This window comes from Nelusetta ayraudi, unplaced genomic scaffold, assembly GCF_046127955.1.
Source record: "Nelusetta ayraudi isolate G7.1 ecotype Tasmania unplaced genomic scaffold, CSIRO-AGI_Nayr_v1 ptg000136l, whole genome shotgun sequence".
Taxonomy (NCBI): Eukaryota; Metazoa; Chordata; class Actinopteri; order Tetraodontiformes; family Monacanthidae; genus Nelusetta; species Nelusetta ayraudi.
Genome location: NW_027466186.1, coordinates 1,165,517 through 1,181,100, shown reverse-complemented (window position 1 = coordinate 1,181,100; position 15,584 = coordinate 1,165,517). Strand labels below are relative to the sequence as shown.

General features: G+C 43.1%; 1 protein-coding gene across 1 annotated transcript; it reads left to right on the top strand.

Annotated features, from left to right (window-relative positions):
• Positions 1-8,754: 8,754 nt before the first annotated feature.
• eny2 (ENY2 transcription and export complex 2 subunit) lies at positions 8,755-10,526 on the top strand. The gene is made up of 4 exons (XM_076012841.1): positions 8,755-9,089; positions 9,446-9,516; positions 10,008-10,082; positions 10,365-10,526. The coding sequence occupies exons 1-4, from the start codon at positions 9,022-9,024 to the stop codon at positions 10,436-10,438; spliced, it is 288 nt and encodes a 95-aa protein (XP_075868956.1). The 5' UTR covers positions 8,755-9,021; the 3' UTR covers positions 10,439-10,526.
• Positions 10,527-15,584: the final 5,058 nt, after the last annotated feature.

The window sequence follows — 15,584 nt, the reverse complement described above, 5'->3', positions numbered from 1 at the left end:
AATGGATAAATGCATGCATTTGCCCCCCGCACCCTGCTTTCCCGCCATCCCCTTTCTTCTCCATATTTTGCTTTCCAGTTTCCAGTGTGGGAGGACTTCTATCCAGCAACAATCTCATTTTTGACACCTGCCTTCCTGCTGTGGAGAGCAGCCTGACTGGTAAGCCTGTAATTGGAGAACCTGGTGCAGGTTTGCAATCAAGAAGGAGAAAGATAAAAGGTGGACAAACCCTGTGCAGAGGAGATAGCTCTGTTCGATAGCTGGTTGCAGTGTTGTCATGGTTCCCTATGGTGTTTGTAAGAGTTAGGGAGGTTTATGGAGTAATGGCCAACGATTTGTAGATATTCTGAGAGGGACAGATCTGTTGTATTCACCTCTATTTTGTTGGCTGAGCAGCATGTGTTGTCCAATGTATTTTTGTTTTCAGCACCGAACTGTGTTGTTGTTTACTTCCTTTGATTTGAAGAAAAAAAGAAAAAAAGAAGCTCATTTTAATCCAGGTCAGTTCTGACCAAGCACCTGCATCTGCGTGATGTCCATAGAAATAAAATGACTGTGAAATCCCTGTAATTACATTTTTTCTGATTATTTTCTGACCCTGCCAAGACATTTAAAATTGGCCCGCTAGGCAGCATAATTACAGATGAATTTTATCATAATTACAGAGGAAATACAGCTGGCGTTCGAAACCTCTTTTCTACACCAAGCAAGGGACACACACACTGAAAAGACAAAGCGGATGGGCACTGAAAAACGAGGCATTCTTGGTTGGCTAAGCACATTCGGCCGACATGAAAAAGCTCGAGCACACTTGAAGGATGATCGGCGATGCGACTGATTCTTATTTTTCACTCCTGCTCTCTGCCGCTGGTGAATCATTAGTCCCTCAAGTTCAGCGGCGTGATGATGAGCGCTGGGATGTGACATTGCATCTCAGCCTCTTCACCTCTGACAGCATGATTGCTGTGTCTATCTCCCCTAAAACAGTCAGCGTGGCAAAACTGCTGTGACAAAGCACCACATGGCTTTGTTTTTTCTTTTCTTCTTATTCACTTTAACTTTGCCAGGTCGTTTCCACTGAAACAGGCGTACGCCACACGCCCGTTGTCGGTTCAGTGCGCGTGCAGGTCCATTTGTCGTGTTTATCCAGGCTCCATAAATGTGCGCGTTTAAATTGTGAGTAAGGTGATAGATGTTTCCCACCAAGTGGACCATTTATCAAGCCCAGCTTGCCCTTCCAGATAATGAAGTCAGGGAGCCCACAGAGCGCTAGGCTCCCACTAACATGGACATGAAGGAAAGAATGAGTGATGGCGGCACTCGGGCCACCTTCTCCTCCTCTCCACTTCCCTCCAGCTCCTCAGCGAGGCAGGCCATCAAAGGTGAAGAAGCAGCTGTGGCAGTCCAGTGGCTTTTTTGTTTGTTTGTTTTTTAATTTAGCTGCTGAGTGTTTGGGATTCTGTTCCGTGCAATAATGGAGAAGAGGATATAGGAGACCAAGAAAAGAGAGCGGCTGTTGCAAATCAAGTGAAAATGCTTCCGCCGTTGGAAATGACTAGAGACGAAAACATAAGAAAAAACAGAAGAGGAGGTCATATGAGTTTATGAGCCAGCAAAAATGTTTTGAAAGACAGGGAACACATGAGGGGATATTACATTAACACTGTTGTTCAGGATTTTTTGGAGATATGAGAAAAAAAAAATGCCACAGGGCAGTGCAAGAAGGTGGTTTCATATTCAAGTCTGGCTCAGAAGCCTCAGTGTGGAGTCCGATGTTGGTTACCTTCATGTTCTCTGGCTTCCTTCCACCACCTAAAAATTGATCAATTACATCTGTTTGTTGTCCATCGTCCAGGTCATCAGTCTTCCAGTCTCTGTTTTGATGAGATGAAGACCTTTCATCTTTCATCAGTGAGGCTTCCTTAGTTCTAGTCAAATACCAACCGCTAACAATCAGTGGCCCCTTTGCCTTTCAGTAACTAGTATCGGCTACCTACCATACTGAATGCAGGTGATGTGGTGAAAGAAAATGACTGGATCAATGGATAAAGGTTGGAACTAGGAAGAAGGAACAGAACTGATGAGAGCAACTGCCCAACAACTAAGAGACAAAGTAGGTTGGAACAACAATATGCTGTTGGTAGAGTTGCCAACCTTCCCTCAAAATACAAAATTTTAAGGGACTTTATTTATTGTTTAACATATTTATTTAACATACAAATATGTTAAATTAAAAGATTTCAATCCAATTTAAACATTCGTCTTATTTCTAATGTCTGTTGGGAACAAAGCAGTTATTATGTGAACCATATCCTTTTTTGAAACCCTATTTGATTCAAATATGGACAATTATGATTCAAGCTCTGGCGAGCCTGTGATGGTCATGGCCCTGAGCACTGCAGGAGGCATCCTTTTATATTTCTGAATGAAAGTTGGCAACAACAGCTGTGTGGGAAGAGTTGGTTGCAGCCCATCCCAGACCATCTGTGTTTATCAACCAATCCAGACAAAAATTGCATCTTAGTAAATACTCAAAGACATTGACGTCATGCTGCTCTCAATGGTTCCTGACTGTTCTTCCATTTCTGAGCAAGCTTGCGCCGACACACTTTAGCTCTGTGGGTGGGAGAGTTGTTTGCTGCCTTTGTCAGAGGCTGATGAGATGTGTGGTAGTTGTTCCATGTCATGTTGCGCACTGTGCAAATTTCTCCCTCCGCCGCCAGTGCCTCTTTGTACGTCCCGCCTGGAGGGCTTCGAGTTGGGCAGAGCCATCCAGGTCCTCCACTAATCAAGTCATCAACTCACATGCTGCCTGACAGAAAAGCAGGTCAACACTCTCCCACTCAACCTATTTGTCCTCATGGATCGTAAGTGATTCATGGCTTTGGGGCTCTCCTTTTGTTGTTCACGCCCTGCTCTTCTGCAACTTTGCTCAACTCTTCCTTCCATTCAGACGCCACAGCGTCTAAATCCTGCCCGACCCATCTGCACACCAGCCAAGGATATTATTGGTTTCCATGCAACAAAGATCACAGGTGTAGATAAGCGTTTAGCATATGCTCGTCCTTCATTGAATGTCCACTTTCTGCCCAGATGAGTCACCATGAACAGTGTATCACTGATGCCGTGGGGCTTCATTGAAACTGCTGACCAGCCTTCCATACCAGGTACAGGATGATGGATGGGTTCCATTTTTAAACCTGACTAAACCACAGTGCTGCAGTCACAGTGTTCTGGTCTGAAACCAGAGTGAGTGAGTGAGTACAGAAGAGATCAAGAAATGTGAAAATCAAACTACCGAGCTTAAGTTGGCCTTTATGCCATTCTAGCAGGGATAAAATGCATCTCATTAGATGAGCAAAGACTGCCTGATAGGGAAATGTGCCATGATAAACCATACAGTTCGTAGGATGTGTACTCGGCAGAAGATGTTTGCATTTTTTTTAGGTAATTTGATCAATGAAAACAAATAATAAAAGAAAAAAGGCCACTATCTGATTATCTTTAATGCATGCACAAATTAGAAACTGGGAAATATAGATAAGTGTATGGAAACATTTGTCATGGCGATACTCAACTGGGAGCCGATTGCGGCAATTGATTGGTTGATCTGACAAGCAGCCGGCACTGTCGACAGAAGAGGGTTTTGCATGGATCAGCAGATTTTATTAATTTAGAATGAAAACAATCATTAGTGGAAAAGTCCTGAAGTGAAATTGACGCTGCATCAGTGTAGTCAGTCAGTTTTGGAATGACAAGTGTTTTTTTTTCCCTTCTCTGAAGTATGAGCAGAGGAAGTTTCAGGGACTTGTCAGGGACTTCTGTCCATGTTGGTTGTTTATCAACATACCAAGCCCAAAATGTCCTTTATTGCTTTTTGAGTACATCTAAAGACTGATGCTGGTTGTGTAAATGTGTGAGGGCTGTGTTCTTGGCACACATTTACCAATTGAATACCATTTAAACGCCACATCCTTACTGCTGACCAAGTCCTTCCTTTTATGACCATCTTCTGATGGATGCTTCCAGCAGAATAATGTACCGTGCCATAAAGCTGGAATCACTTCCGAGGGGTGCCTTGATAGAGTCCACTGTACTGAGACGGCCTCCGCAGCCATCGATTCTCGGCGCTGCAATTGTTGTAACGCTGCGACTGTCACAGTGGCAATTTAGCGGCGCCATTAAAAAAAAAAAAAGTGTTGACGGCAATTCTTCTCAGCTTTTTAGTGAGGCGTGTTCCAAAGGCCTTGAGGCGGAGAGGCATGAACAGAGTGAAATGGCCGTCTCCCGAAAGCCTTTTCGGTTTGGCAGAATGTGGACAAGAACACAGATGGTGAGTGGGAATGATCATTCAATCCCGACTTGGGTGACACTGGAGGCTCTGCGGCCAGGAAAGGGATTGGCTCATAATTGATAAATAAGTTTTTCATTGAAAACTTTTAAATGGCCTCTGATGGGTAATCTCTCATGTGAGCAATGCATGACACGCAAAAGATAAGGGGCCGCGGTGGCACTCTTTTCCCTCTCCTTCTTCTGCCTAGAATAGGCTATTTGACGGCACATTTGAAACGTGTCTTTGCGAAATATAATTACTCCTCCTCCTCCTTCTTCCTAGTATCCTCCGCCTTCGTAGTATCCTCCTCCTCCTTCCTAGTAGCCCAGAACAACAGAAGATATTCTCCTCCTCCCCTCTTCCTGCTCCTTCTTTCTAGTATCCTCCTCCTCCTCCTGCTCCTTCTTCGTAGTATCCTCCTCGTGTAGACGTGTTCCCGTTGGAAGGCAGCAGCTCACTTTTTGCTGTGCTGCGCTCTTGACGTGAATGCGTGGCATTCGTATGTACGTGCTAATTTGCGAAACTGTTATTATTGTGCGAGTGCATGTGGTCCCCCACTCCCTGATGTATCCATCGCAGCTGCATCTTGCGAGACCTTTCACAGCTAACCAAGGAATGAAGTGTGGCAGAACTATTATTAGCATATCAGAACAAATAATTGACTTTGAGGGCAGCCGGGCCTGTGGGGCTTTACGAAGAAAGCCACAAAAAAACAAAAAACAAAACAAAAAATACAGTCAATTTAATGTGCTCACTGGAGTAAAATCAACCCTTTGGTCTTAAGGTGTTGTAATTTTCGAAACACCTTCCTCCACCTCCGAACTCCGCAGCCTCAGTTTCAAATGAAGAAGGCAAAGGACCTCCTGCTGGTCTGGAAAATAACACCAGCATTCTGCATCACCTCATGGATCACGGTTACCTAGTAGAAAAAGCCCGTAAAATGAACCTCCCTGTGGATTGCTGCCCTGCTGGGAGCGCAAGACGTCCCCGCTGCAACTTTCTACTGCCTGCCTATGGCTGCCCTAGCAAGATAACCACGGTAATAAGCAAAGACCGGCAATTTTGGCAGAGGAGCGAAGCGGAGCCGATAAGAGGAGTCAGGAAAGCCCAAAGTGGGTGGGAATTTCTTCACACACCTTGTTGCACCCCTCACGGCCCTCAGGCATGTCTGCTCGAGCACATCCACTTCACTAAATGGAGGTATAAACAAACTGTGATTACATCTGGGCTGCTGAAACGATGGGCTGCAGCAATAAAACTCCTTGTCTAACCTTTCGCTCCATGCGTCTTGCCGAGCAGCTGTCAGGAGAGGCAGATAATTAAGGCCACACACACACGCGGGCGCGCTCACACACACATTTTCTCACGTAGACTGTGTCATGTAGACCTTTGCTCATAGAAGGCCATTACTCTGGCCAGAGCAGGCAGGGGCGTCAATCAGTCTGTCTCGAGGTTATCTGTAAGGTCTCCCACTTGAACATGAACACGCATGTTTCTGAATTTCATTCTGAACAAGGCTCCAGGAAGGAAGGAGCTCCCTCGCTTCTCAGCCTCATTCATTTAATCAGACGAGTTTTCTCCCCATTCAGGCCTCTCCGTGAAGCAGAGAGTTGCAGTCGAATGTGACCCTGCTAGAATTTGGGGGGAAGCAAAGGAAACAGAGGCAATTAGTCTTGTGAAGCACCAGGAGGAGAAGTGATTAATTAAGGAGCAAGTGTGCAGAACTAGAGTGGTAGCCATGTCACTGGCTGTTGGCTTTTGGAATTTGGGAGTTCCCAAGAAATTATGTTGAAAGTTTTAATTAAGCATAACAGTAGCTTGGAGTGTGATTTTAGGTTTGTTCACAAAGATCGACAACCTAAACACATGCACGCACTCATGGGCAGATACTCAATGCATCACAATGGGGAAGAAAGGGTTTTAAGTGAATGGCTGAGTATTCCAGTCCATACGTTTTCTATACCCACTTTCTCCTGCACTCCTTCGACTGATCAGATCAAAAGTCTGATTTTCTCAAAATCTAGGAATTAACTTATTTCCTATCTGATCTTCGGTCTGGAATCTGTAGACTTTAATATCCTCTGTTTCTGACCTACACCCTGCAGCTTGGGGAGACATGGCAGATGGGTTGATAAAGATACATTTAAAAAACGTGTAACTTGACACACATACATTGTAAGTCTGGCATCTGTGATCGTTAGAATATATATTTTATTTGATTTTTAGTTGAAGTTAAATAGACAGCATTTATACCTCCTGGTCAGTGGGTGTCACACTCGCTCTGGCCTCACTGTTCTATTCTATTCTAGACGGACAAGCAACCACATCCGAGTTGGAACAGTGGTAATAACAAAATAAAAAAAAAAACACTTGTGAAGAGTCTGTGATGTATGTGCATCTCTGAGAAACATTTTTAGTAAACTATAACTCTTAACTGGATGTAATACTAACAGAAACGTGACTATTCTAGTTAGGAATTAAACCTGAGATTCATTATTACTAGGTGACATTTTTTTTTGTTCAGACTTTAATGAATATGGCTGCTGTTGGTTGTTACTTTGTATTTTATGTGCCCAATCCCATGCTTTAAGTTGTTACATTAGTTGTTGTGCTTAGTACACTTGCGAGTCCAGAACAATGGTAATGACCCCAGCATGGCTTTTCAGCATTCCAGTTCAGATCATTATGGAAATACAGCAATACATTCAACAAACATTGAACCTATAGTCCCGCCTTTGTTGGACTGATAGTATTTCAGATGGATGGTGAATTAAACCTATCTACCTTCCTACCTGTTTCTCCTCATTAAAAAAAATCATGACATCATCACATCACAATTTTGCTCTATTTGTGAGTTTTGAAATTAGTAATAATAATTTTGAAATGGTCCTTTCATCTCTATAAATTTGCAGCTATGGTTTAAACAGGTAATGTTTTGATTTATTAAGAAACATAACTCTTTCAAGATTATATCATTTTTCCATTCCAGGTCCTATGAGGAGCTGAATTTACATATAAAAGGACATAACTGTCTCAATAGTCTTACCTATTGATTCAGTGCAACCGAGATTTATTCTCAAGGTGAGCCATGACAGCGGTGGCATTCAAATGTCACTTGCTGGGCACTTGTTGAGAAGGTCTCTCTGGACTGCATCACTGATGCAAAAAAAAGAGTTTGATTGTACTAGATGGGAACTTAGAAAATGTCTGTATATGCACCGGATATTTTATACTGCTCTAGAGTGACCCTCCTGTCAGCTCAGTGTCAATGTCTGCAAGGAACAAGAAAACACGAAAGAGATAGGACCCCCCCCCCCGATACTTGGTTTCCATCTAAAAATGATGCATGAGATTTTCAAAGGTAAACTATATTGCTTCAAAAATATTTTTTCAGTTTGTTCTCATTAGTAAATTTAGCTCTCTTATTTTTGTGGTTCTTCTCAGATTTTACTTGAATGAGGGAAAAAACATACATGATGGTTCCTGGTCTGCATAAAAGCTTTCCATCGCAGAGTTGTTTTTTTTTTTTTTTTTTTAATCTTTTTTATTCCTTTCTTGTGTCTGTGCAGGTTGCCTCCAATACGGTTCGACCCGCAGTACCAAAACATGAATGTGTCATCAGCGTTATCGGCTACACCTGCTTCCACAACTCACCTGCCATTGATTCAACTGATTGCGTTCCACTCACCTGCATTTCAACCTGGTCTGGTCAACCAGCTGTTGGCAGTTTTTCAGTCAGCTCTGAGGTCACCACCCCGTTCAACAGCACTTCTGCCACAGCCTGCTCAGCCATTGTTTTTCAGACCCTCACTTTTTTTTTGGATTGACTCCTTGTTGAACCTTTAAACAAGTTTAGGTTAAATAAATCTAGCTTTGTTCAGTCTGCATTGTAGATTCACCTTCTTTGGAACTTAACAGATTCATGCACCCTAAAATCAGTTTTTAAATTAAAACACATGCAATGCTGACTTTCTCAAGTTTTAGCGTAATTGTTTTTATCCTTATTTTTCACAATACAACTTTTTTTTTTTTTTTTTTTTTTTTTTTTTGTACGGTTCTGACTCGCTCTACTTAAGCGGCTCAATATATTCCTTCACTAAATTTGTGTCATTAAGAGAACAATTGGCAGACATGTTTTGTACAACGTAACAGCCTAGAACCAAACCATAGTCCTAATACGTGAAAACGCAACTGACTATCTAAACCAAGTACTTAATGTGTTACACCGTGTGCTATTGGTAGATTTTCACTTCATATCACAGTGAACATAAGAAAATAAACCGAAAATCGAAGAAGCGTCAGATTAACGCTTGTTCAGACGCCATTAAAATGTTTTAACCAACACTTCCACCCTGTGGCACAAATGGAAATTGCACAATCGAAATTGTGTGGGAACCTTCGTAAAGCCCGTTGTTTCCCGACGGAAGCTTTTACGCGGCGGTAATAAACAAACAAAACTAAATAACATGTCAATGCTCAGCCTCCCTCTATTTGTTGATGTGCTTAATTCTTATCCATAATATTTAGTGGTTATAGTAGTCAGTGTGGCGTAGAGACAATTACGCGTGGCTATTTATTTTTAAAATAGTTTGCCGTTTGTTACGCCCTAACTCTATTGCTGTGTAAGTAAATGTCAAGAATTGTGAAAGTCAGACCCTTAATTTTTATGAAGCCCTAATCAAAGAAAAATGAACCGGGAGTCCAGAATGAGGACAACAATGAACCAGAAACTGATAGAGATGGGTGAACGAGAGAGGTGAGATAATAATCTACAGCTAGTTGTTGATCGTACAGTCACTAACTTTGTGTACCTTAACAATTATGTTTTATGTTACTTAAACAAGTAGTTGATTAAACTTACATGCGATTGACCTGACCAAAACAAAGGCCTTCACGTTTTTAAACGTGTTCCTTGTAAACAAGCGTTGCCCTACATTAAAGTGTTTTTTAACATGATATTGAAACAACATGTTAATCTGTAACCGTGTAATTATCGCAAGGGTTTTGTTTTGTTTTGTTTTACCACACTATTTGCGTACACCGTAAAAATGACTCAAGTCAGTTTTAACACAGACTTCAGCTGCATTGTCGCGTGTGTTTTCATGTTGACAGACTGAAAGAATTTCTGGGAGTGAAGCTCAACGAATGTGGTTGGAAGGACCAGATGAAGGCTCATTGCAAAGGTAAAACCACTCCTGGTTGGTTTAAACACTTTCTAAACTAAACATCAAACAATCAAACATGGTTTTGTCCAAACAATCTGCATGCATTTTATCTTGTTGTTTTTTGTTGTTGTTGTTGTTGTTGTTGTTGTTGTTTTCTCAGATCACTTTAGGTTTTTGGCTTCCGGATATAGCATGAGGGTTATATGTTAAGGATTGGCGAAATGAATAACAAATTATCATTATGTGTTTAAGCCCTGTTCCAAGGAATGAATAAAACAAAGACAAAGAGAGGGGGGTGGGGGGGACAGATGAGCATTGAGAGGGTGGAAATTAAGAATTTACAGTAAACGGGAGAGGCTTTAAGAGTTCTGGTGTTGTTTGAATGGATTGGTAATTGCAATTCTTTACAACAGTGATTTGGCATGTACATTTTAACACTGTTGAAGTCCATCTACCTTTTACAACCTTTTACCTTTTACTGTAAATCTATAACTTGTACTTTTTTGTAGAGTTCATCAAAGAAAAAGGCTGGGAGCCTGTCACTGTGGAGGACCTGGTGGTCGAGATCACTCCCAAAGGAAGAGGTAACTAATAAAGCAAAATGGTTGAAACCTGTTTATAGTTTTTGCCACTTTTCTTTTTTGCATCCTGGGCTGATTTCAAAAGACTCATCAGTTACTCAGGCTCTTGTGCATCATGACCATAAAGGACACACAGTTGGAGGTGGTGCAGTCACATGGTGTTAGTAAAGGTTCCTGCAATCATTTGCCAGATTGAGTACATGCAAAGCAGGCCTTCAGCACAAACTTCATCACATCGCTGTGTGATAGTATGGGACGTTACTCACACATGTTCCCCTCCTGCAGCGTCGGTGCCCGACAGCGTCAAGAAGGAGCTTCTCCACAGGATCAGAGCCTTTTTAGCTCAGAACGCCAACTGAGCTGAGCTCCGATTGATTGCCTGTTCTGTTCTTCTCAAATCAACAAAATAACTCACATTTTGTAAATAAAACATTTTGTTTACATAAACTTGGCTTTCACCCCCATTATTTTTCTGGTTATTTAACAAATTCTAGTATTATATCTAAAGAGCTAGTTGACTCTTATGACATTTTGTCCAAGTGGCGCTGATTGTGGGATCATTATTATAAAACAGCTTGACGGAAATTATTCCAACTGGGACAATTTTTGCATTTAGCATGTCAAGTGGTCTGGAAAAATGCTTTTGTAAGCCAATCGTCTCCACTAAGAGCTAGCACAGAAGCAACAGTGGTAAGGAAAAGTATCTGTTAGCAGCCAGAAACCTTGAGCAGACGTTTGAAAAGATTTTTTTATGTAGGATAACATGAAATAGTTTGTCTTTATTGGACAGGAAGAAACATATCCATTTAAATATCAGAGCTAGTCAGCATTGAGACTCTCAATACATCTCAAAAACTGTCATTTTAAAACTGTAAAGTGACCCAATAGTTTTAAATATTGATGGATAACGGATAGCTTTGGGGCAGGTCCAGTGATGAGGATTAAACCATGACACTGAAAATGCGTTTTGTTTTGTTTTTAACTTTACATCTGGCCTTAACTAGAGTTTTATTAAAGTCAGAAAGCAAGCCTCAATGTTGCCAAGTGGCTCAACTCAAATCAACGATTTAGATCGAATGTGACTTGCTGTGGGTTCATCCAAAGACCGTCTGAGTTATTTTTATTTATTTAATATTATTATTACTATAATATTTAATTTTGTTTTTCTTTACATATGCTTTCTCTGGGCTCTTTACCAGGTGACTATGTGAAACAAACACAAAGGGCTTTGGGAAGCCTTCCATCTGGCTCGTGGAACATGGTGTCTGGTTGTTTAAACACATAAAATGAGGTGTACCCTGCACTGAGACTTCGAGCTGGGCCATGAGCTCATAACAATGTGTGGTGTGTCCAAATACAACTCTTCTTTTATATTATGTGCAACTCCATAATGTCCCCACCATAAAATGTTGACCATTACCGGAATATCTGGTCCTAAAGTGGCTGCTTTTGTTTCACTTTTTTTCTGTTTCCTTTTTTTTTCTCGCCATGCACACTGCGAACCCAATCGCCATGTGTTGTCGAAAAGGTTGCCGTGGTTACGCACAACGCCCGTGCTGCTTATGGATCACGATGGGATAGGCCGTGAACCCAGAGCGCGGCGCACCCCTCGACACGAGCGCCGCATTAGTGCGTAGTGAGTGAGTCTGTGCTGGCCACCCAACCAAGACGGACGGATGGAGGGAAGGGTGTGTGTGTGTGTGTGTGTGTGTGAGTGTGAGTGTGTGTGTTTTCTCAGCCAAAGGACCTGCTGTGACATCAGCCTCAGGTGACAACACGCTGATATACAGTGCTGCAGCCGAGGCCAAATGTAACGCAGCGCTCCAGGCCCAGCGTGCACGCTCCTTTAATGGCCTACATCAATCCCCATGTTATCAGCACATCTCCCCCCGGCCCCTGCACTGCAGAGCCACGCTGGATAGAATTACCAGTGATGCAATTTATTATCATACAGATTTTTATTTACTTTCTCACTCTCAGCTTTTCTCCAACACTCAGGGCCTGCACAGTCGAGGAGCTGGACAGTAACCAGATTACTCTGGTTAAAAAAAGAAAAAAGAAAGAGAGAAGAAAAGTAGAAAAAAAAAACATGCCGTGCAAAAAGAAAAAAATGTTGGCTGCGGTAACTCAAGTGAAAGTCGGCAAAGCTGTTGATCAAAGAAGAAGGTGATGGTGAGGAAGCACGGGTACGCACACATACACACTGTGAGTGAGGTCACACAAAGACAAAGGGGCAAGGAGGCCCCTCCCTCCCTCCACCAAAGTCAACATCAAGCCGCGTCTGAGCAGCACTTAATGACATGTAAAATAAAAAAGACAAACATGTGACGTGCGCCTGTACTTTTTTTTTTGTGCGTGTACATTAGTGTGTGTGTGCGTGTGTTTGCTGGTGAAGTTCGCGTAGATACATTCATCAGCCCTGGAATCAGATCATTCCAGTGTGATAGCAGCTGTGTCAATAGGCTACGGAGCCAAGCGTGTGGTCCTGAGTCCCATTGGTGCTACGCAGTCCATGTACCAACACACACACACACACACACACACACACACACACCAGTCAAACAGGCAACATCCAAAGACCATAAACACCTCCATCGCTGCACAAACACCTGAAGAAAAAAGCAGCTTTGGGTGGAAACAGATGGCAGGGATTTGTTCTCATTTCAAACAAATGCTGGGAAATGATGATGTTATTGCGCATTGCCTTACTTGGGGGCAACGGCGCACCTGCTTCGAGGGGGTAAAGGTTTTACAAAGTGTCCATGAAATACTGAATCTCCACCCCTGGTCATGCAGCGTGGACACATAAATTTCGCTCTGTTTACAATGGTACATCTGACACGTCTAATTTATTGGACTCTGTCGTGGGCTTTTGTGTCACGTGTAAATTTTCTGCCTTCTTTTTCATAATGGAAAGGGCAACGCCATTGCATAAGCAGACAAAGGGTCAAAGAGGGTGTTTCAAAGCAGAAGAAAGGGGGCCATGTGCACCTACAAATTCCCAAGGCCCGGTGTGCAGTTGGACCTCTTTACTGTCAACATGTGTGAATGCCATGCTCGATAAATTTCTCTTTGAATTCCCTTGCTAGAATTTATGAGACGTGCAACATGGGGTTGCAGCTCTTTTTGAAGCCTGCGCACCCGCAGCTTACGTTCTCATTTTTAGAAGAAAAAAAAAAAGCTGACGGTGGGGGTGAAACAACAGAAATAGGGGAGAAGTTGGCGTGTAGCGTCCTACAGCGTAAAGAGCTTTAAATGAATTTGCACTCCGTTTGTGTCTCCCGGGAACTGTTTTCTGCACACTAATGAGGCTGAGGAGCAAGTTTCATTCTGTTATTCCTGGCAGCGATGCACCAGGTCGCAGGCATACCGCTCACACACACCCTCCCCTTCGTTTTTTCCCCCTCTCTCAGTAGCCCAGTGCAAATAATAAATAAGAGGAAATACATCATCCCTTTTTTAGAGCCAGGGCCAAGAGCTGCTTTGCCAAAGTTAACACAAAGCAATCTTAGGTAATGATCAGCAAATGCGTGTTAAGTTTCATCGAGCGCGACTTCATGTAATACTTGTTTAGATCGAGTTGGCTGGATCGATCTCGTGTGCACTATGTCTGTACGCATGCACACACTCTCGTACGTCCATGTCAACAGATTTCTACAAATGAACCAAAAGTCGATGTATTTCCGTCTGCATTTCGTTTTTAAAGCATTGCTGCTGTGGCCGTCAGGAGTGGACGGCCACTGGCGCTCACATTTGGTTCTGTGAAATTTTGCTAATCCATCTTCCCAACCTCAAACAGACAGCGCCCTCAATCTGTTTTACTATTCCATAGCCAGCCATCTCCCTTTAGCTCTGGAAAAACCCTGGGAAGAAGACCAGCAGGAAGAAGCCGCTGCAATCTGGCAGCTCTTGGAGTATTGCAGTAGCAACAGTTGATCGTGTTATATAAACTGGAGGGCCTGAAAAATGACAAACACAACAGTAAAGGCCTTTCTTTGTGGACTATGTGTGGAGGAAAAACTATGTAAATATATATGAAATGAAATTTGTCCCAAAAGTCACATGTGCAAAAGTTGCCCCAACCCGTTGTGTATGCAGATAATGATAATGATTCCCTGACAGAGTTGAAATATCAGCATCAAGTGAGCATCAACATTTGTCGACAGCTCTCTCAAGATTTGCTGTGAAATACCCAATATAATTTGTTTGCATCTCTTCCACCCTTTGTGCATTCATATGTACATATGTACCATGCATAGCGTCTTTTCTGTGGTGCAAAAATAAGGAAAGAAAGAAATTTAATAATTGCACCCAAGTAGCACTCAGCAATCAGATGCTTGGACAGGAATCTTCAGTTTGTTGTGTTGTGACCCACATGCTGCACAAAACATCTCAGGGTGGGATGATATCACATGCCTTTAGACACTGCGACATGGTGCACTGTGATGTGCAGCCAATCTCTTACAGTAACAAACCTGATTGGTCTGCTTTGATGCAATGGACTGTTTGCCCAGTTCAATTCTTGCCTCCCCTCCGTTCCCCAAACACCTCCTATGGGCCCTTTACCAGATGGATCCATTGTATAAATCCAGAGGATTTAGGAAATGTTACATCCGGCGAGCAGGTTATTATCACATTACAAGTAGTTGTCGGATTTTCCATTCATTCATTCATTCATTCATTCACTCATTCATTTTCCACCTTAAAAAAAGAAACACCTCACAGCAGGTCCATTGGTGAAAACGGTTCTTTCATCTTCCGGAGAAGTTCATTAAGTTACTCCGGCGCCGCCATACCTACAGCACAGCCAGCGGGTGGATGAGCGGTGTGTGTGTGTGTGTGTGTCAGGGGAACGTGGGGGGGTCCGTCTCCGTGTGTGCCAACACGGAGGAAAAGACGCGAAACACAATCCAGACATTGTTTACTCTGTTTCTGATGTTGAAGGCCACTTACTGTCGTGTCCAATGCCTAACCCTTAATTTGCTCCCCTGACCTTTTTTGAAGTGCGCGCATATTTCTGCCTGGCGACAACTACCTCTCCTCCCCACGCACGCCCATCTGTTGCGAGCCGCGGCATTTGATATTGCAACCGGATAGGCTATGTTTCCATGTAGGGGGCTCTTTTTGGGCTCGCTCTGATGATAGAAAACACAAGTTGGGAAGAAGGTGGGGGGAGAGGGGAGGAGGAGGGGGCGGAGTGGAGCTTGGGGGAAGGGGAGGGGGTGAAGGAGAGCAGATCCGAGGCCCCGGCCCCAGCCCAGACAACGCTGCAGGGGATTAGAGCACACCCTGGCAGCAGAATGGTTTCACTTAAGAATTTCAGTAATCACTTTTAGGAGTGTAATATATAGCTGACCTTCGGCAGCGCCACACGACCCCCCGCTCCCCCTGGCCATTTGATCAAAGGAAGCGGCAGTGGCTGTGCAAACAGGCGCTATCAGTGGACTCCAGCGGATTTACTGCCTGCTTCTTCTCTCTTGTCTCCCCTGAGTCATGCGCTGATAC